The following is a 19,305-nucleotide window of genomic DNA, read 5'->3' as shown; positions in this document are numbered from 1 at the left end:
CTTAAATTTCACTAGTGTATCTGCCTCCACCACTGATTCAGGCAGTGCATTTCATGCACCAACCACTCTCTGAGTAAAAATACTTCCTCTAATATCTCCCTTGAACTTCTCTCCCCTTACCTTAAATCCATGTCCTTTTGTATTGAGCAGTGATGCCCTGGGGAAGAGGCGCTGGCTGTCCACTCTATCTATTCCTCTTAATATCTTGTATACATCTATCATGTCTCCTCTCATCCTCCTTCTCTCCAAAGAGTAAAGCCCTAGCTTCCTTAATACTTGATCATAATGCATACTCTCTAAACCAGACAGCATCCTGGTAAGTCTCCTCTGTACCCTTTCCAATGCTTCCACATCCTTCCTATAGTGAGGTGACCAGAACTGGACACAGTACTCCAAGTGTGGCCTAACCAGAGTTTATAGAGCTGCATCATTACCTCGCGACTCTTAAACTCTATCCCTTGACTTATGAAAGATAACACCCCATAAGCTTTCTTAACTACCCTGTCTACCTGTGAGGCAACTTTCAGGGATCTGTGGACATGTACCCCCAGATTCCTCTGCTCTTTCACACTACCAAGTATCCTGCCATTTACTTTGTACTCTGCCTTGGAGTTTGTCCTTCCAAAGTGTACCACCTCACATTTCTCTGGGTTGAACTCCATCTGCCACTTCTCAGCCTACTTCTGCATCCTATTAATGTCTTTCTGCAATCTTCAACAATCTTCTACACTATCCACAACACCACCAACCTTTGTGTTGTCTGTAAACTTGCCAACCCACCCTTCTACCCCACATCCAGGTCATTAATAAAATCACGAAAAGTAGAGGTCCCAGAACCAATCCTTGTGGGACACCACTAGTCACAATTCTACAATCCAAATGTACTCCCTCCACCACGACCCTCTGCTTTCTGCAAGCAAACCAGCTCTGAATCCACCTGGCCAAACTTCCTGGATCCCATGCGTTCTGACTTTCTGAATAAGCCTACCGTGTGGAACCTTATCAAATGCCTTAGTAAAATCGATGTAGATCGTATTCACAGCACTACCCTCATCTACTTACAAGAGAATCTGCAGATGCTGGAAATTCAAACAACACACACCAAATGCTGGTGGAACACAGCAGGTCAGGCAGCATCTATAGGGAGAAGCACTGTCGACGTTTCGGGCTGAGACCCTTCGTCAAGACTAACTGAAAGGAGAGATACTAAGAGATTTGAATGTAGTGAGGGGAGGGGGAAATGCGAAATGATAGGAGAAGACCGGAAGGGGTGGGATGAAGCTAAGAGCTGGACAGGTGATTGGCAAAAGTGATACAGAGCTGGAGAAGGGAAAGGATCATGGGACGGGAGGCCTCGGGAGAATGAGAGGGAAGGGGGGAGCACCAGAGGGAGATGCAGAACAGGCTGGGTGTTAGGCAGAGAGAGAGAAGAAAACAAACAACTAAATATGTCAGGGATGTGGTAAGAAGGGGAGAAGGGGCATTAACGGAAGTTAGAGAAGTCAATATTCATGCCAACAGGTTGGAGGCTACCCAGCCGGTTCCTCCAACCTGAGTGTAGATTCATCTTGACAGTAGAGGAGGCCATGGATAGACATATCAGAATGGGAATGGAACGTGGAATTAAAATGTGTGCCCACTGGGAGATCCTGCTTTCTCTGGAGGACCGAGCGTAGATGTTCAGTGAAATGGTCTCCCAGTCTGTATTGGGTCTCACCAATATATAAAAGGCCACACCAGGAGTACCGGATGCAGTATACCACACCAGCTGACTCACAGGTGAAGTGTCGCCTCACCTGGAAAGACTGTCTGGGGCCCTGAATGGTGGTGAGGGAGGAAGTGTAAGGGCAGGTGTATCACTTGTTTCGCTTACAAGGATAAGAGCCAGGAGAGAGATGTGCGGGAAATGGGAGAGATGCGTTTGACATCTGCCCTCACCCCATCCGCCTGCCACCCTACTCGGAATAGGGTTCCCCTTGTCCTCACCTACCACCCCACCAGCCTCCAGGTCCAACATATAATTCTCCGTAACTTCCGCCACCTCCAATGGGGTCCCACTACTAAGCACATCTTTCCCTCCCCCCTCCTTCTGCTTTCTGCAGGGATTGCTCCTTACGTGATTCCCATGTCCACTCGTCCCCCCATCCCTTCTCACTGATCTCCCGGTGTGGCCTTTGGTGAGACCCGACGCAGACTGGGAGACCGTTTCACTGAACACCTACGCTCGGTCCGCCAGAGAAAGCAGGATCTCCCAGTGGCCACACATCTTAATTCCACGTCCCATTCCCATTCTGATGTCTATCCATGGCCTCCTCTACTGTAAAAATGAATCCAAACTCAGGTTGGAGGAACAACACCTTATATACAGGCTGGGTAGCCTCCAATCTGATGGCATGAACATTGACATCTCTAATTTCTGTTAATGCTCCTCCTCCCTTTCTTACCCATTCCCTGACATACTTAGTTGTTTTTCTTCTCTCTCTCTGCCCATCACCCTGCCTGTTCTGCATCTCCCTCTGGTGCTTTCCCCACCCCCTTTCTTTCTCCCTAGGCCTCCCGTCCCATGATCCTTTCCCTTCTCCAGCTCTGTATCACTTTTGCCAATCACCTTTCCAGCTCTTAGCTTCATCCCACCCCCTCCAGTCTTCTCCTATCATTTTGCATTTTCCCCTCCCCCCACTACTTTCAAATCTCTTACTATCTTTCCTTTCGGTTAGTCCTGACGAAGGGTCTCGGCCAAAACGTCGACAGTGCTTCTCCTTATAGATGCTGCCTGGCCTGCTGTGTTCCACCAGCATTTTGTGTGTGTTACCCTCATCTATATGCCTGGTTACCTCTTCAAAGAACTCAATCAGGCTTGTTAGACATGATCTGCCCTTCACAAAACCAAGTTGACTGTCCCTGGTCAGACCATGATTCTCTAAATGCCCATCGATCCTATCTCTAAGAATCTTTTCCAACAGCTTTCCCATCACAGAGGTAAGGCTCACTGGTCTATAATTACTTAGACTATCCCTGTTACCTTTTTTGAACAAGGGGACAACATTCGCCTCCCTCCAATCCTCCGGTACTATTCCCATGGACAGTGAGGATATAAAGATCCTAGCCAGAGGCTCAGCAATCTCTTCCCTCACCTCATGGAGCAGCCTGGGGAATATTCCATCAGACCCCGGGGACTTATCAGTCCTAATGTATTTTAACAACTCCAACACCTCCTCTCCCTTAATATCAACATGCTCCAGAACATCAACCTCACTCATATTGTCCTCACTGTCATCAAGTTCCCTCTCATTGGTGATTACCAAAGAGGAGTATTCATTGAGGACATTGCTCACTTCCACAGCCTCCAGGCACATCTTCCCACCTATATTTCTAATTGGTCCTACCTTCACTCCTGTCATCCTTTTGTTCTTCACATAATTGAAGAATGCCTTGGGGTTTTCCTTTACCCTACTTACCAAGGCCTTCTCATGCCCCCTTCTTGCTCTCCTCAGCCCATTCTTAAGCTTCTTTCTTGCTACCCTATATTCCAAAATAGCCCCATCTGGTCCTTGCTTCCTAAACTTCATGTATGCTGACTTCTTCCACCTGACTAGATTTTCCACCTCACTTGTCACCCATGGTTCCTTATTTATCCCTAACATCCTGCAAGAGATCCCGAATCATCGACCACGTCTCCATAGTACATTTCCCTGCAAAAACATCATCCCAATTCGCACCCACAAGTTCTAGCCTTATAGCCTCATAACTTGCCCTTCCCCAATTAAAAATGTTCCTGTCCTCTCTGATTCTATCCCTTTCCATGATAATGCTAAAGGCCAGGGCGCGGTGGTCACTGTCTCCCAGATGCTCACCTACTGAGAGATCTGTGACCTGACCAGGTTCATTACCCAATACTAGATCTATTAAGGCAAAGTCGACCTTTCCACATGCCCTGCTACATTACCCACCCTTTCTGTAGCTCTAATGGTATCCCTGACCAGTAATGCCACTCCTCCTCCCCCTTTCCCCCCCTCTCTATCCCTTTTAAAGCACTGAAAGCCAGGAATATTGAGGATCTATTCCTGCCCTGGTGCCAGCCAAGTCTCTGTAATGGCCACTACATCATAATTCCATGTATGTATCCAAGCTCTCAGTTCATCACCTTTGTTCCTGATGCTTCTTGCATTGAAGTACATGCATTTTAGCCCTTCTACCTTACTACCTTTACACCCTTTATTCTGCTTCTCTTTCCTCAAAGGCTCTTTATATGTTCAGTCTGGCTTTACTCCATGCACTATACTTGCAGTTCTCACATGACCTTTATCCTCCTCCACCTCACTATCTGCTTTAACACTCTGGTTCCCCTCCCCCTGCAAATCTAGTTTAAACCCCCCAGGGCAGCACTAGCAAGCCTTCTTACAAGGATGTTAGTCTCCCTCCAGTTCAGGTGCAACCTGTCCCGTTGGAACAGGTCCCACTTCCCTGGAACAAGGCCCAATTGTCCAGAAACATGAAGCCGTCCCTCCTGCACCAACTCCTTAGCCACGTATTTAGCTACATTATCTTCCTATTTCTAGCCTCACTAGCACGTGGCATGGGTAGGAATCCTGAGATCGCAATTCTGGAGGTCCTGTCCTTCAACTTTGCACCTAACTCCCTAAACTCTCTTTGCAGGACCTCCTCCTTCTGCCTATGCACGTCATTGATCCCTACATGGACCACAACATCTGGCTGTTCACCCTCCCTCTTGCGAATACTGAGAACTCAATCTGAGATACCGCGGACCCTGGCACCAGGGAGGCAACAGACCATCTGGGATTCCTGATCTCTCCCACAGAACATCTTATCTTTCCCTCTAACTATCAAATCCCCTATCACTACTGCTCTCCTCTTTTTCCTTCTTCCCTTCTGAGCTGAGGGTCCAGTCTTAGAACCAGAGACACGACCACTGCAACTTGTCCCTGGTAGGTTTCCTCACCAACAGTATCCAAAATGGTATACTTATTATTGATAGAGATGGCCACAGGGGTGCCTCTCTCTCCTAACAGTCACCCAGCTACCTGTCTCCTGACTTTTAGGGGTGACCATCTCCCTCAAACTCCTGTTTATTTCTGCCTCTGCCTCATGAATGATCCGAAGTTCATCCAGCTCCAGCTCCAGTTCCCTAACTCAGTGGTCCCCAACCACTGGGCTGCAAAACATGTGCTACTGGACCGAGCAGAAATGTTATGACTTGGTGATATGAAACGATATGAGTCAGCTGCACCTTTCCTCATTCCCTATCATGCCCACTGTTGAACTTGAATGCACGCGTTCAGTCAATATCAGTTGCCTAAACGCAGTGATACCATCGTGCCAGGAATCACTGGTTTACCTTGGGTAACCAGCCGCCTTGTGCGGCCAGCGAGAAGCGCAGTTGCTACTGGCCTGCTGCGCGGACAGATGGGCGCCTCCTCTAAACCTGTTCAGCACACTGAATGTTGATGGGGAACCTGGTACTAAAATATTCACAGACAACCTAATTTGGGCTCAGGGTTTCGTAAATAGCAGAGCAGCCATCTCGCTGTGATCTACTGAAAGTCATTCCTCCAGCCAAACTTTTGTCAGCCAATAGATCCTACCTACCTACAAGGGGGGCAGGTGCATACCCTGTCACACTAGCTGGACTGCGACCGCCCCGGCCCTGGTACAGGGACCTCCGGCCCTGACCTTTTCCTCTCACCCCACCCACAATCAGTCGCACCTGGCCAAGGTGTCTGGTGGCGGGCGGGCAGGAGACTGGAGTTCAGGCCCGGAGGCTGTCGAATGAGGCAATGAAGCCCTCAAAACTGCTTCGGCACCTTGAGTCCAAGCACCCTACACTTAAAGACAAACCCGTTGAAGTTTTTTGAGTGAAAAAAAGTGAGCAAGCGGGACAGAAGCAAGTGCTGAGAGCAACGAAAACTAAATTTCGAAATAGACTGGAGTATTGCTGTCTCCCATCAGCCGTCGATGGGACGCCTTGTTGCAGGGACACCCCCCCCCCCCCCCCCCGTCAGCCGGTCCACAAGAATATTGTCAATATTAAACCAGTCCGCAGTGCAAACAAGGTTGGTGACCCCTGCACTAACTCGTTTTGTCAGGAGCTGCAGCTGGATGCACTTTTTACAGGTGTAGTCATTGGGAACAATTGTGCTCGCCCTGACTTCCCACATACTGCAAACGGAGCACATGACTGCCCCAACTGCTGCCTCCATTACCTACTTCTAAGTTAATTAGATTAATTAAAGGAGCTTACCTGGCCTTACCTCACTGGGAGCAAGATTGTCCTCAACCTCTGCTCGCTGAAGCCTCTTGAGCCAAAGCCTTCCTACTCTGTCTCCCACTACACCATCACCCACTCTGTTAAACTGCTCACTTTTTAAACTCTCCCGCTGTTCTCACAGGCCGACTTTCATACACTTGCGCAGTCGTGCCCCATTCAAACTGCCAAAGAAATAACCTTTCCCCTTCTCAATCTGCTCACTTTTTAAACTCACCCACTGTTCTCACAGGCCAACATTCACGCGCTTACACAGTTGTTCCCCGTTCAAACTGCTGAAGAAATGACCTTTTAATAACTTATAAGAATCAGTATTGTGGCACTGCTTCCTGAACTTGAATGTCTCTATTGAAGGTTAGAAGCCAGAGCACAATTCAAAGTGCAATCTGAGCTTAGCTCTGTAAAACTTGATTATAACTTTTATTGACATATTCTACTGTTTAGCACGAGGTTTTGTCTTAGATTGGTTTTATTGATTGCAACAAGCATCTGCTACATCTCCTTCAGCTTCCTTCATTACTTTGTTGGCTCCAGGTAAAATCGTAGAGAAGGGGTTTTAGCTGTGATTTCAGCACACTCATTACTGTGGTTATACAATCCTGCTAGTTCCACCTTTCTGTAGGATGCCACCATTGCAATCTCTACAAACTTCTCGAAATATGGGAATCAACATCATGACTTTCCCTCAGGTCAATAATCTTGCTTGGAACTCTAATTATATTTATTTTGCTTAATTGAGCATTTTCTGATATTTGCAAACCTAATATCACACTCCCAAAGTGGACTCTCAACTCAGGTTTGATACAGGGAGAGATTATCAGCTGGACAGAGGAAAGTTTCAAGGATAGTTTCAAAATCTAATTGAAAAATACAACATACTCAGCTGAACAAGGGAACACCCTTGAACACTCATGCTGGTGGAGGAGCTTTTAGGATGGTATGGAGAACTCTGAACCAATGCATCAAGAGTGCATAGATGTCCACCTTCCAAACTACCCACCCATCCATCTCATCAGGCACCTCCCTTTGTGACATCTGCACTGCCTGATTTCCACCATCTCAGAACTCCAGCTCAGCAAGTTAGTCACAATCCTAAAATGATAGAAAATAAATTCAACCTTGCATATCAAGTCCACATCTTGCAAATGACTAAAAAAAATGATTCACTGCATCAGAATCATTTAAGTAGTATACAAATTATTTTCTTCCTTTTAGAGTTATACAGCACAGAAACAGGCCCTTTGATCCATGATACTTATGCTGATCTTCAAATATTTATCTATACTATTTCCATTTTCCAGCAGTTTGTCCATAGTCTGCTATGTATTGGTGATCTTGGTAGAACAGCACAGTAACAGACCTTTAGACCTGTAGTGTTGTGCCAAACTATATGAACTAGTAATTAAATGCCATTCTCTGCACATTCGTGTGGCTATTTAAGAACTTCTTACAATACAAGTATTTGTTATCATTCACCACCACTCCTGGGAATGCATTCCAGGACCCACCGTTCCTCATGTAAAGTGAAAAATTACACCGCATATCTCCATTGAACTTAATTCTCTCACTTTAAATGCATGCCCTCTATTACTTGATATTTCAACCCTGGGAAAAAGATACTTGCTGTCCAGTCTATCTATACCAATCATAATCTTATAAATGCCTATCAAGTCTCCCCTCAGATACTTCATAAATGTTGTAATGATACCTGCCTCCACCATCTAATCAGCCAACGCATACCAGATCCCAACTACCATTTGAGTGAAAACAATCTCCTTTATATCCCTTAAAAATTTGACCTTTAGCTGAAACATATCCTTCAATTTTAGATATTATTGCTATCCCTGCTCCTCTACATGTTTGTATTTCTCCATCAGATTCTCCCCAAGCTATCTAGTCTTTCCTTGTGACTGAAACTCTCCGTCCCGGGCAATGTCCTTGTGAATATCCCATGTACCCTTTTCACTATAACCAAGTGCTTTCTGTAATGTCCCATCCAAAACTATGTGCTGTATTCCAGCTGTGGCCTGATCAATGTTCTATCAAGTTGTAGCATAACCTCCGTTAATAAAGGTAAGTATTTTTGAAGTGATTTCAATTATCAGAAATCATTCTGTCAAATTACATATTTTGATCTATTCTTTAATTTACCAGTTGTTTCTTTGATTCTATTACTCGATTTGCACCTTTAAAAAAATTTAACCTCTGAATCCATTTCATTGAACTAAAGGTGCTTTGGAAATCAACTATTAAGTCAATTCTTCTATTGTTCTTCTTGAGCCTATTTCTTATTTTTTCCTGTGTTTTATCGTAAGTCTACATTCCCTTGAGAATATCTAATGAGATTCAGTTTTGAATACTCATAAGTAAAATTGACCATGTTGGAATGTTCACTTGTAACACAACCACCTTCTATATATTTAAATATAATGGATGTGGTGAGGACCTACAAGCACCTTGGAGTGCTCCTGGGTAACAGACTTGAGTGGAGTACCAACACAGAGGCTGTCTACCAGAATGGCCACAGTTGCCTCTACTTCCTGAGGAGACTGTGGTCCTTCGGAATATGCAGGCCTCTCCTTCACACGTTCTACCAGTCTGTTGTCACGAATACAATCTTCTAGTAGTGTGCTGGGGCAATGGCATCAACATGGGTGATGCCAACAGGCTCAATAAATTGATTAGAAAGGCTGGCTCTGTTATAGGAGTCAAACTGGATACATTGGAGGTTGTGGTAGAACAAAGGATCCTACAGAACATCCTGGCAATTCTGGACAATGTTTCTCAACCTCTGCTTGACACCTTGCCTGAACAGAGAGGGACTTTCAGTAATAGAATAAAACAACGCGCCGCTCCAAAGAGAACTCTATGAGATCATTCTCCCCCTCAGCCATAACACTCTATAATGAGTCAACCTATAGCTGGGGAAGTGATGACCCCCTCTTGTTAGACTGTTTAAGGTAACTTATTTTTTATTTATTCTTTTTACTTCTCTTCTAATGTATATCTGTGAACTTGTAATGCTGCTGTGACACTGTAGTTTCCTTTGGGATCTAATAATGGTTATAAAATCAGGTCTTCATCACTGTGGTTAGCACCTACAGTGTTGTGTCTTTTTGATGTATCCAGTGAGGAAGGGATGCAGATTTGATATGCAGTTGTGCTCTTTCTATAATATTAGGCTATTTAATTCTGGTTTTAAAAGAAGTCATTGTTGTTGCATCAGAAAACATAATATTGCTGTTTGGAAGAATTTGATTGCTAAATGACTAGTGTTGTATACCATGATTCCATCTTCTCTACAGTTGTTATGCACCCATCCCTGGTTAATATACATGTGAACCACCCACCAGAGGCCACAGTACAAATTCATCAAGTGGCAAGAGTGAAGACCCCACCTGCCTCTTCAGCTAAGAAAAACATAGAGAATTCTCTGGACCAACAGTCAGTCCATTCAGTACAGCAAAGATCACAGCCTAATGCTAATGGAAAAAACAATGGGCAGTCACAGCAACATCGTAGACCTATGACTGTGGGAAGATGCTTCCAGGAAACGGTGGATGGTCAGGTAGGGCATTATTTCAAGTATGTGTAATTAAGAAGAAAGTCATTAAGAAAACTTAACCCAAAATATCTGATTTTGTATATTATCAGAAAATAATAAGTTTAGTCATTTGCCTGTACTGGCATTCTCAGTTTCCCAAATCCATGCCCCATATCCATTAATAGCTAACAAAAATCCTAAACTTTAACTTGACTTTACATCAACTACTGCTTGCAAAAGGGGTCCTAAAATTGTACTACTCTTTATATAGGTGGTGTGAATTTATCTTGAAGAGGCCTAGTCCTACTTCAGTTTACACCAGGCAAGGCTAGACTTTTTGAGCAGCAGGAATCATTATTTTATCAGTTCCTCTAAATGTCTCAAAAATATTACTATATTTCCAGTCTGCAAATTTCCAATAATTACAAGTTTGTGCAATTTTTCCTGTTAATGTATATCATGGAGTCCCAGTAACACTAATATCTAGTCTGCATTCTCTCAAGTTATTGTACTTTTCCTAAAGAATAAAACATGGATCTGAAGATATACCAGGCCAATACTTCATCTGTGATATAATAGAACTTTGGATACTGTCACTTGATTTTCAGTCTGTTATATTCTAGAATGTGGATTGTAATGCAAACATCTTATTGGATTATTTTTACTTTGTAAAAATTCTTTCAAGGATTATGTTTATAACTAATAAAGCAATGGTTGCTGCCCATCATAAATGCTCTTGTGGCGATGGTGAAAACCACTTACCGTCTTTTTTTTATGACTGTATAAATCAGCATTTTTTGGAAGTACTATTGAAAAAGACTTGCTAGTTCTTGTTCTAAGTGGATGGTATGAGGTACAGACATGGTGATGTATAAATAGCCAATTAAATGGGTTGGTTGTTTTGTCTTGGATAGGTGTCAAGCTCCTTGAATACTGTTTTAATTTCCATCATTTAGGAAAGTAGTGAATATTGTCTTTCTGACTTTTGTATATGATGGAGTGTCTTTGGAAAATCAAGATGTAAGTTATTTGCCAAGGATACTGGATAGTAAATTTCACCTAATTTTTACTGTCATGCTTCTGGTCAGTGATGACCCCCTTGTGTGCTTCTGCCTCCTTAATCGCCCTGTCTCCCACTTCTTGCAGGGTCAATGATGGTATGTTTGATAATGGTAATAAAGCTGAATTTGAAAGAAATGTGGATAAACTTTCTATCTCAGAATGGTCATCGTAAACCAATTGTGATTCTTACCACTTTAATACAAACCTACTTATATGCCTGATGAAATGTGCGTTGGTTCAGATAATTTTTTCATTATCTGATAAGTTAGGCAATAAGGTTTTTATGCCTTTCTGTGATATTACTAAGGTCAATATAGTGGAGGGTTAGGAGTGATGGGATCTTGTCCACTTGGATGGATGATTTTATTAACAGTATTTGATGAAACTGGCCCCTGTCCAATATGAAGTCAGAGGTAGGAACATTTGCAGAGGACTGTGACATTCCTCAAAAAATGACTTGTCCTTATTTGTATGCAGTAAAATCAAAATTGCATTTGGAAATGGGATGATAAATGTTAATCAACTTTCACTGCAAACAAGTGCCAGCTAATTGAGTCATAGTGTAGTATATATCGAGGATACAGGCCCTATGTCCAACTTGTCCATATCCACCATGTTGTCCTATCCAAGTGCTTCTTAAATGATACTTTTGTACCTGCCTCTACCACTTCTTCTGGCAGCTCATACCATATCATCACCACACTCTGTGGAAAAACATGCCACTTAAGTCACTTTTAAATCTTTTCCTTCTCAACTTGAATCTATGTCTGCAGGATTTAGAGTCCCCTACCCTAACAGAAAAAGACCTTATGTCTGTCATAATTATAAGCACTTCTATAAGGTTACTCCTTATTCTCCTACATTCCAAGGAATAAAGACCTAAACTGGCCAACCTGTCTCTGGCAAACCTTTCCCTACAATTTAGGTTCTCTAGATGTGGCAAAACCCTCATAATTTTTTTTTCTGCACTCCTTCCAGTTTAACTGTCTTTTCTGCAACAGGGTGACCAAAATTATACATAGTACTCCAAGTGAGTACTATGATCAGGAGTGCATGATGAAGGGTTTCGGCCCAAAACGTCATCACTACCTCCTCCCAAAGATGCTGTCTGGCCTGCTGAGTTCTGCCAGCATTTTGTGTTCTTATTTATTTCCAGCATCTGCAGATTCACTCCTGTTGAAAGTAAACCAATTACGTGTATTGAATAGATTTTTAAAAAACATGCAAAAACAGAAATACTGTGTATTTTAAAAAAAAAGTCAGGTCATGTCCAAAGATTCAACGTCCATTTAGGATTCGGATGGCAGAGGGTAAGATGTTGTTCCTGAATCACTGAGTGTGTGCCTTCAGGCTTCTGTACCTCCTACCTGATGGTAACAATGAGAAAAGGGCATGCCCTGGGTGCTGGAGGTCCTTAATAATGAATGTTGCCTTTCTGAAACACCACTCCATGAAGATGTCCTGAGTACTTTGTAGGCTTGTACCCAAGATGGAGCTGACTAGATCTACAATCCTCTTTAGCTTCTTTCAGTCCTGAGCTTTGTAGGCTTGTACCCATGAAGGAGCTGACTAGATTTACAACCTTCTGCAGCTTTTTTCAGTCCTGTGCAGTAGTCCGACCATACCAGACAGTGATGCAGCCTGTCAGAATGCTCTCCGTATATAATTTGTATTAAAGTCTATTTGCCACTCTTCCCTAACTGTAACAAAGTACCACATGGTAGCCTGGTGCAGAAGGTAATATCACATCTTAGAGCTCGAGAAAATGACAAGGTTGCTAAGAAGGAGCTTAAGAATGGAGTTAGGAGAGCCAGAAGGGTCCATGAGAAGGCCTTAGTGAGCAGGATTAAGGAAACCCCCAAGGCATTCTGCAAGTATGTGAAGAGCAGAGGATGAGCCGTGTGAGACTAGGAGCAACCGGGGCGATGGTGGAAACGTGTGCATGGAGTCGGAGGAGGTAGCGGAGGGACTTAATGAATACTTTGCTTCAGTATCCACTAGCGAAAAAGACCTTGGCAATTGTCGGGATGACTTACAGCAGACTGAAATGCTTGAACATATAGACATTAAGAAAAAAGATGTGCTAGAGCTTTTGAAAAGCATTGAGTTAGATAAGTCACTGGCACCAGATGAGATATACCCCAGTCTACTGTGGCAGGCGAGGGAGGAGATTTCTGAGCCTCCTGCAATGACCTTTGCATCATTAATAGGGACAGGAGCAGTACCAAAGGACTGGAGGATTGCAAATGTTGTTCCCTTGTTCAAAGAAGGGAGTAGAGATAATCCAGGAAATTAATAGTCCAGTGAGTCTGACTTCAGAAGTGGGCAAATTGTTGGAGAAGATCCTGAGAGGCAGGATTTATGAGCATTTGGAGAGACATAATCTGATTAGGGATAGTCAGCATAGCTTCATCAAGAGCAGGTCATGCCTGACGAGACTAATTGAATTCTTTGAGGAAGTAACAAAACACATTGATGAAGATAGAGCAGTGGATGTAGCGTTTGTGGATTTCAGTAAGGCATTTGATAAGGTTCCCCATGAAGGGCTTCTTCAGAAAGTAAGGAGGCATGGGTTCCAAGGAAACCTTGCTTTGTGGAACCAGAATTGGCTTGCTCACAGAAGTCAAAGTGTGGTTGTAGTTGGTTTGTATTCTGCATGGAGGTTGGTGACCAGTGGTGCTCTGCAGGGATCTGTTCTGGGATCTCTCCTCTTTGTGATTTTTATAAATAACCTGGATGAGGAAGTAGAAGGGTGGGTTAGTAAGTTTGCTGATGACACAAAGGTTGGGGGTGTTGTGGAGTCTGGAAGATTGTCACCGGTTTCAGTGCGTCATTGATAGGATGCAGAACTGGGCTCAGAAATGGCAGATGGACTTCAACTCAGATGTGTGCAGTAGTTCATTTTGGAAGGTCCAATTTGAAGACAGAATATAATATAAATGGTAAGACTCTTGGTAGTGTGGAGGATCTGAGAGATCTTGGGGTCAGTGTAGATTGGACACTCAAAGCTGCTGCGCAGGTTGACAGTGTTGTTAAGAAGGTGTATGCTGTGTTGGCATTCATCAACCGTGGGACTGGGTTCAAGAGCCATGAGGTAATGTTACAGCTGTATAAGACCTTGGTTAGACCCCACTTGGAGTACTATGTTCAGTTCTGGTCGCCTCATTACAGGAAGGATGTGGATACTATAGAGAGATTGTGGAGGAGATTTACAAGGATGTTGCCTGGATTGGAGGGCGTACCTTATGAGAATAGATTGAGTGAACTTGGCCTTTTCTCCTTGGAGCAATGGAAGATGAGAGGTGACCTGATAGAGATGTGTAAGCTGATGAGAGGCATTGATCGTGTGGATAGTCAGAGGCTTTTTCCCAGAGCTGAAATGGCTAACACAAGTGGGCATAGTTTTAAGGTGCTTGGAAATAGGTACCAAGGGGATGTCAGGGGTAAGGTTTTTTTAAACAGAGAGTGGTGGGTGTGTGGAATGCATTGATGCCTGTGGTGGTGGAAGCAGATGCATTAGGGTCTTTTAAGAGCCTCTTAGGTAGGTACATGGCGCTTAGAAAAATAGAGGGCAATGCACTAGAGAAATTCTAGGCGGTCTCTAGAGTAGGTTACATGGTTGGCACAACATTGTGACATGAAGGACCTGTAATGAGCTGTAGATTTCTATGTTCTACGTTCTTAAAATGATAAAAAAACTACTGTGCACTGATATAATATTTGTACTAGAAAAGTCACATAGAGGCTTTAACTCTTAACTCTAACTCGAACGTTAACTATGATAAACACATCTCATGACAGCGACAAAGTGTTTGTTTTTATCTTTTCAGGTGATCAAGTCTGAACCCTGCCTCATTTAGATGTGTCATGCAGTTGCCACAAGAATCATATTTGTAACAATTGATTGTCCTATTGCTTTCCTTCTGATAGTAGAGCTTCTGTCTAATGGTCCATGAAGTGCTTGATCTAATTAGTTGTTTATCAATTTTACTGAGAGAAGCTTCTGTGTGTATTGTTACGTTGAAAAACTCTTACTGTAGTGAACTCTTACCTTTTGAAGTGGAAATTCTGTGGACAGTTGTGCTATAAATAGATGAGTAAATTGTGTCCTTGAGTTAGTCAGTTTTTAAAGTCTCTTAAAAATTGTAGTTTATCGGTGTATACTCCATTAGAAATTTTAGTTAGTTGTTAGGCAATGTATGTTTAGTGTTAAATCAAAAAGAAGGGCATACAAAGTAGCAAGAGGTACTGGTAGACATGAGTGAGAATCCTGCCACTGTCTGTAAGGAGTTTGTACATCCTCCTCGTGACTATATCGGTTTCCTTTGGGTTTTCGGGTTTCTTCCCACAGTCCAAAGACAAACCAGTTGGAAAGTTAATTGGTCATTGTAAATTTTCTTGTGATTAGGCTAGGATTAAATTAGGGGTTTCTGGGCAGTACAGCTGGATTTGCCTACTCCGCCCAGTATCTTAATAAATTATTTTTTAATTTTTTTTTCCAGAACCACTGGTGGAAAAAACAAAAGTAAACTTATAAGACAGGGGAAAATCGATTTGGGAAAAAAAGACGAAAGGTTTATATGTTCATATGAAAAGGAAGAGAGTGGTTTAAGTTGGTGTGTGAACTCTAGAGAGTAAAGTTAGTGAATTAATATCATGAAACAAGGGAATACAGATACATTAACCAATTTTCTTACAAGTAACAAGGTATTAGAAAACTCAGGAGACTAAAGGTAGGCAAGCCGCCAGGACACAATGACCTGAACCTAATTTTTTTTTAAAGGAATTAATTGCAGGGAAAGTGGATTCACTGTTTGAAGTTCATCAAAATTCTCTGAATTTCAAATGTTAGCAATGAATTGGAAAACAGCAAGAAGTCAGAAAGACAAAAGATGGAGAACTATAGGTTAGTTAATAGAATGACAATTGTTGGCAAGGTGATTGAGTCAATTGTCAAATAAGGTAGAGATAATTATTTAGTAAAACTGAGTAGAATCAAACCAAATTAGCATATTTCCCAATGACTATGTCTGACTAATTTGCCTGACATTTTCGCATACATTATCCTGAAACATTTATTCTGATGGACAAAGGCCATGTTCTTTTTCCTCGTTTCTCACACCGGTTGACAGTACTACTATATAGTACTGCATAAGAACCAAAAACAGTGTGAAAGATACCATTTCTCTTTTGAAAATAATATTCCAGTGTCTGATTCAATTAGAGAGATTCCTTGCATTATACTTTTAGCATGTGTTAGAGGGTTTATTTTTGCTCTATTTTGCAAAATCTTACCATCCAAAGGCAGCATGCTGGCCTGAAGGGGCATGAGCACAACTGAAAAACAGCAAGGATCAGAATCAGATTTAATATCACCAGCACATGTCATGAAATTTGTTGTCTTTCCAGCAATACATAATAATAGAAAAGATGTGAATTACTGTAAGTTTATGTATAGTGCCTATAAAAAGTATTTACCACCCTTGGAAGTTTTCATGTTTTATTGTTTTACAACTTTGAATCACAGTGGATTTAATTTGGCTTTTTTGACACTGGTCAACAGAAAAAGATACTTTTGTGTCAAAGTGAAAGTAGGTCTCTACAAAGTGATCTAAATCAATTACAAATATACAACATAAATTGATTGCATAAGTATTCACCCCCTTTAATACACACACCAAATCATCACTGGTGCAGCCAATTGATTTTAGAAGTCACAAATTTAGTTAAAGGGGATCACTAGTGTACAATCAAGGTGTTTCAATTGACTGTAGTAAAAATACACCTGTATCTGGAAGGTTCAGCTGCTGGTGAGTCAGTATACTGGCAAAAACTCCACCGTGAAGGCAAAAGAACACTCCAAACAACTCCCCCAAAAAGGTTATTGAAAAGCAGAAGTCAGAAGATAGATACAAAAAAGTTCCAAGATATCCCCTAGAGTACAGTAAAGTCAATCATCAAGAAATGGAAGGAATATGGCACAACTGTAAATCTGCCATGAGCAGGTTGTCCACAAAAATGGAGTGGCCGTACAAGAAGGGAAATAGTGAGGAAGGCCACCAAGAGACCTTTAAAGGAGGAGTTACCAGCTTCAGTGGCTGAGATGTGAGAGACTGTGCATACAACAGCTGTTGCTTGGGTGCTTCACCTGTTGCCTCAGCTAGAGTTTGCCAAAAGGCACATGGAAGGCTCTGAAATCAGCTGGAAGAAGGCTGCATGGTCTGATGAAACCAAAATTGAGCTTTTTGCCCATCAGGACAAAAAATTGCATGTCATCAAAAACACACCAACAAAATTGGGGGCTCATCTGGGATGAGCGAACAGTGTGTGTACTATTTCAGGGAAGGAGAAAGAGAAAAACAAAAGCCTGTGAGTTGCCATGGAAATGGCAAGGTGGAATTATATGATGGACAGCTGGTGTCCAGCACTTGTGGAATATATACAAGGTCAACTGGCTTTGTAACGAGACACACCAGGCACCAGAGACGAGGAAGATTTTGTTACGTACCCCGTAACGGGTTAAAAAGGACCAGCAGAAATGGGCACAGCTGGAGTCCGAGTCTTCCATTTTAAATACTATTTTATTAGTAACTACATGATAAAGTAATATAAAACAAGATAAGGTAAACAGGTTAGCAGAGTATATGCATATATAAGTGAGTAATTAAAGTTCTCCCAAACTTCCCAAACTTCTTCCAGCTTAGGTGGTGAAATGATACAGTCTTATGATGGTATAGGTATGCAGTCAGTTCAGTTCTGGAATTTGAATTGAGTAGTTTGGAGAGAGAGAGGGAGATGTTTTGTTTTCCCAGTGCCGATGCCATCAAATCTTCCACACCATCCTCCTGCTCCCAAAACTTATTAGAGTCACCAACTGTGACCACAAAAAGGAGACAGTCTTCTGTGGTGAAGCTATCAACCCAGGCTAGAGTTAAACACACCGACAGCTCCCCACCGGCTATTCCTTTGTCCACACTGTGAGCAAAAACCCCACCTTTGCCGTGGGCACACTAAACTCAACCAGTGTCAGTGTCTTTCTTGTCTCTGGCATGTCTGGTGTGTCTGATTTCAAAGCCAGTTGACCTTGTATATATTCCACAAGTGCTGAACAGCAGCTATCCATCATATAGTTCTGCCTTGCCATTTCCATGGCAACTCACAGGCTTTTGTTTCTCTCTCTCTCTCTCTCTCTCTCTCTCTCCCTCTCTCTCTCCCTCTCCCTCTCCCTCTCCCTCTCCCTCTCCCTCTCCCTCTCCCTCTCCCTCTCCCTCTCCCTCTCCCTCTCCCTCTCCCTCTCCCTCTCCCTCTCCCTGAAATAGCACACATGCTCTCTCTCTTTTTAAGGAAACAGTCCATATTTAATAATCCTTCAGATCTCGTCATAACGTGCAGTGATTAAGTGCAGAATTTACATTTGTTGGATTTTCAAAGTTTGTGTAAGTTTTATCTGGAGCTGGCTTTTTTGTTACTAGAAGAGTATGAAATGAGCATAACTACAGTCATATTTTCTCATGTTTCCATTATCAATTGTGCATCTGCTTCTCTGATCCATAGCCATTAAACATGACAAAAATATTGAAACTATTAATCATGAAGAAAAACAAAAGCTAATATTGAATTTTTTGAAGAAGTTACGAGGAATGTTGACGAGGGTAAGGCAGTGGATGTAGTCTATATGGACTTCAGCAAGGCCTTTGACAAAGTTCCACATGGAAGGTTCGTTAAGAAGGTTCAGTTGTTAGGTATTAATGCTGTAGTAATAAAATGGATTCAACAGTGGCTAGATGGGAGATGCCAGAGAGTAGTGGTGGATAATTATTTATCAGGATGGAGGCTGGTGACTAGCCGGGTGCCTCAGGGATCTGTTTTGGGCCCAATGTTGTTTGTAATATATATAAATGATCTGGATGATGGGGTAGTAAATTGGATTAGTAAGTATGCCGATGATACTAAGGTAGGAGGTGTTGAGGATAATGAGGTGGGTTTTCAAAGCTTGCAGGGAGTTTTATGCCAGTTAGAAGAATGGGCTGACTGTTGGCAGATGGAGTTTAATGCTGAAAAGTGTGAGGTTCTACATTTTGGCAGGAATAATCCAAATAGAACATACAGGGTAAATGGTAAGGCATTGAGGAATGCAGAGGAACAGAGAGATCTAGGAATAACAGTGCCTAGATCCCTGAAGGTGGAGTCTCATGTAGATAGGGTGGTGAAGAAGGCTTTTGGAACACTGGCCTTTATAAATCAGAGCATTGAGTACAGAAGTTGGAATGTAATGTTAAAATTGTACAAGGCATTGGTAAGGCCAAATTTAGAATATTGTGTGCAGTTCTGGTCACTGAATTATAGGAAAGATATCAATAAATTAGAGAGAGTGCAGAGACGATTTACTAGGATGTTACCTGGATTTCAGCACTTA

The 19,305-nt window shown here is 42.5% G+C and overlaps 1 protein-coding gene across 2 annotated transcripts in view; it reads left to right on the top strand.

Moving 5' to 3' along the window:
* Nucleotides 1-19,305, top strand: part of LOC132389583 (latent-transforming growth factor beta-binding protein 2-like) — a 408,009-nt gene that overhangs the window by 145,149 nt on the left and 243,555 nt on the right. For both annotated transcript variants that reach the window (XM_059962068.1, XM_059962075.1), the window contains exon 7: nucleotides 9,589-9,851. In XM_059962068.1, the coding sequence (XP_059818051.1) occupies nucleotides 9,589-9,851 (263 nt within the window). The remainder of the gene's footprint in view (nucleotides 1-9,588; nucleotides 9,852-19,305) is intronic.

Source organism: Hypanus sabinus, chromosome 2 (assembly GCF_030144855.1).
Source record: "Hypanus sabinus isolate sHypSab1 chromosome 2, sHypSab1.hap1, whole genome shotgun sequence".
Lineage (NCBI taxonomy): Eukaryota > Metazoa > Chordata > Chondrichthyes > Myliobatiformes > Dasyatidae > Hypanus > Hypanus sabinus.
This window is presented reverse-complemented; position numbering and strand designations above follow the sequence as displayed.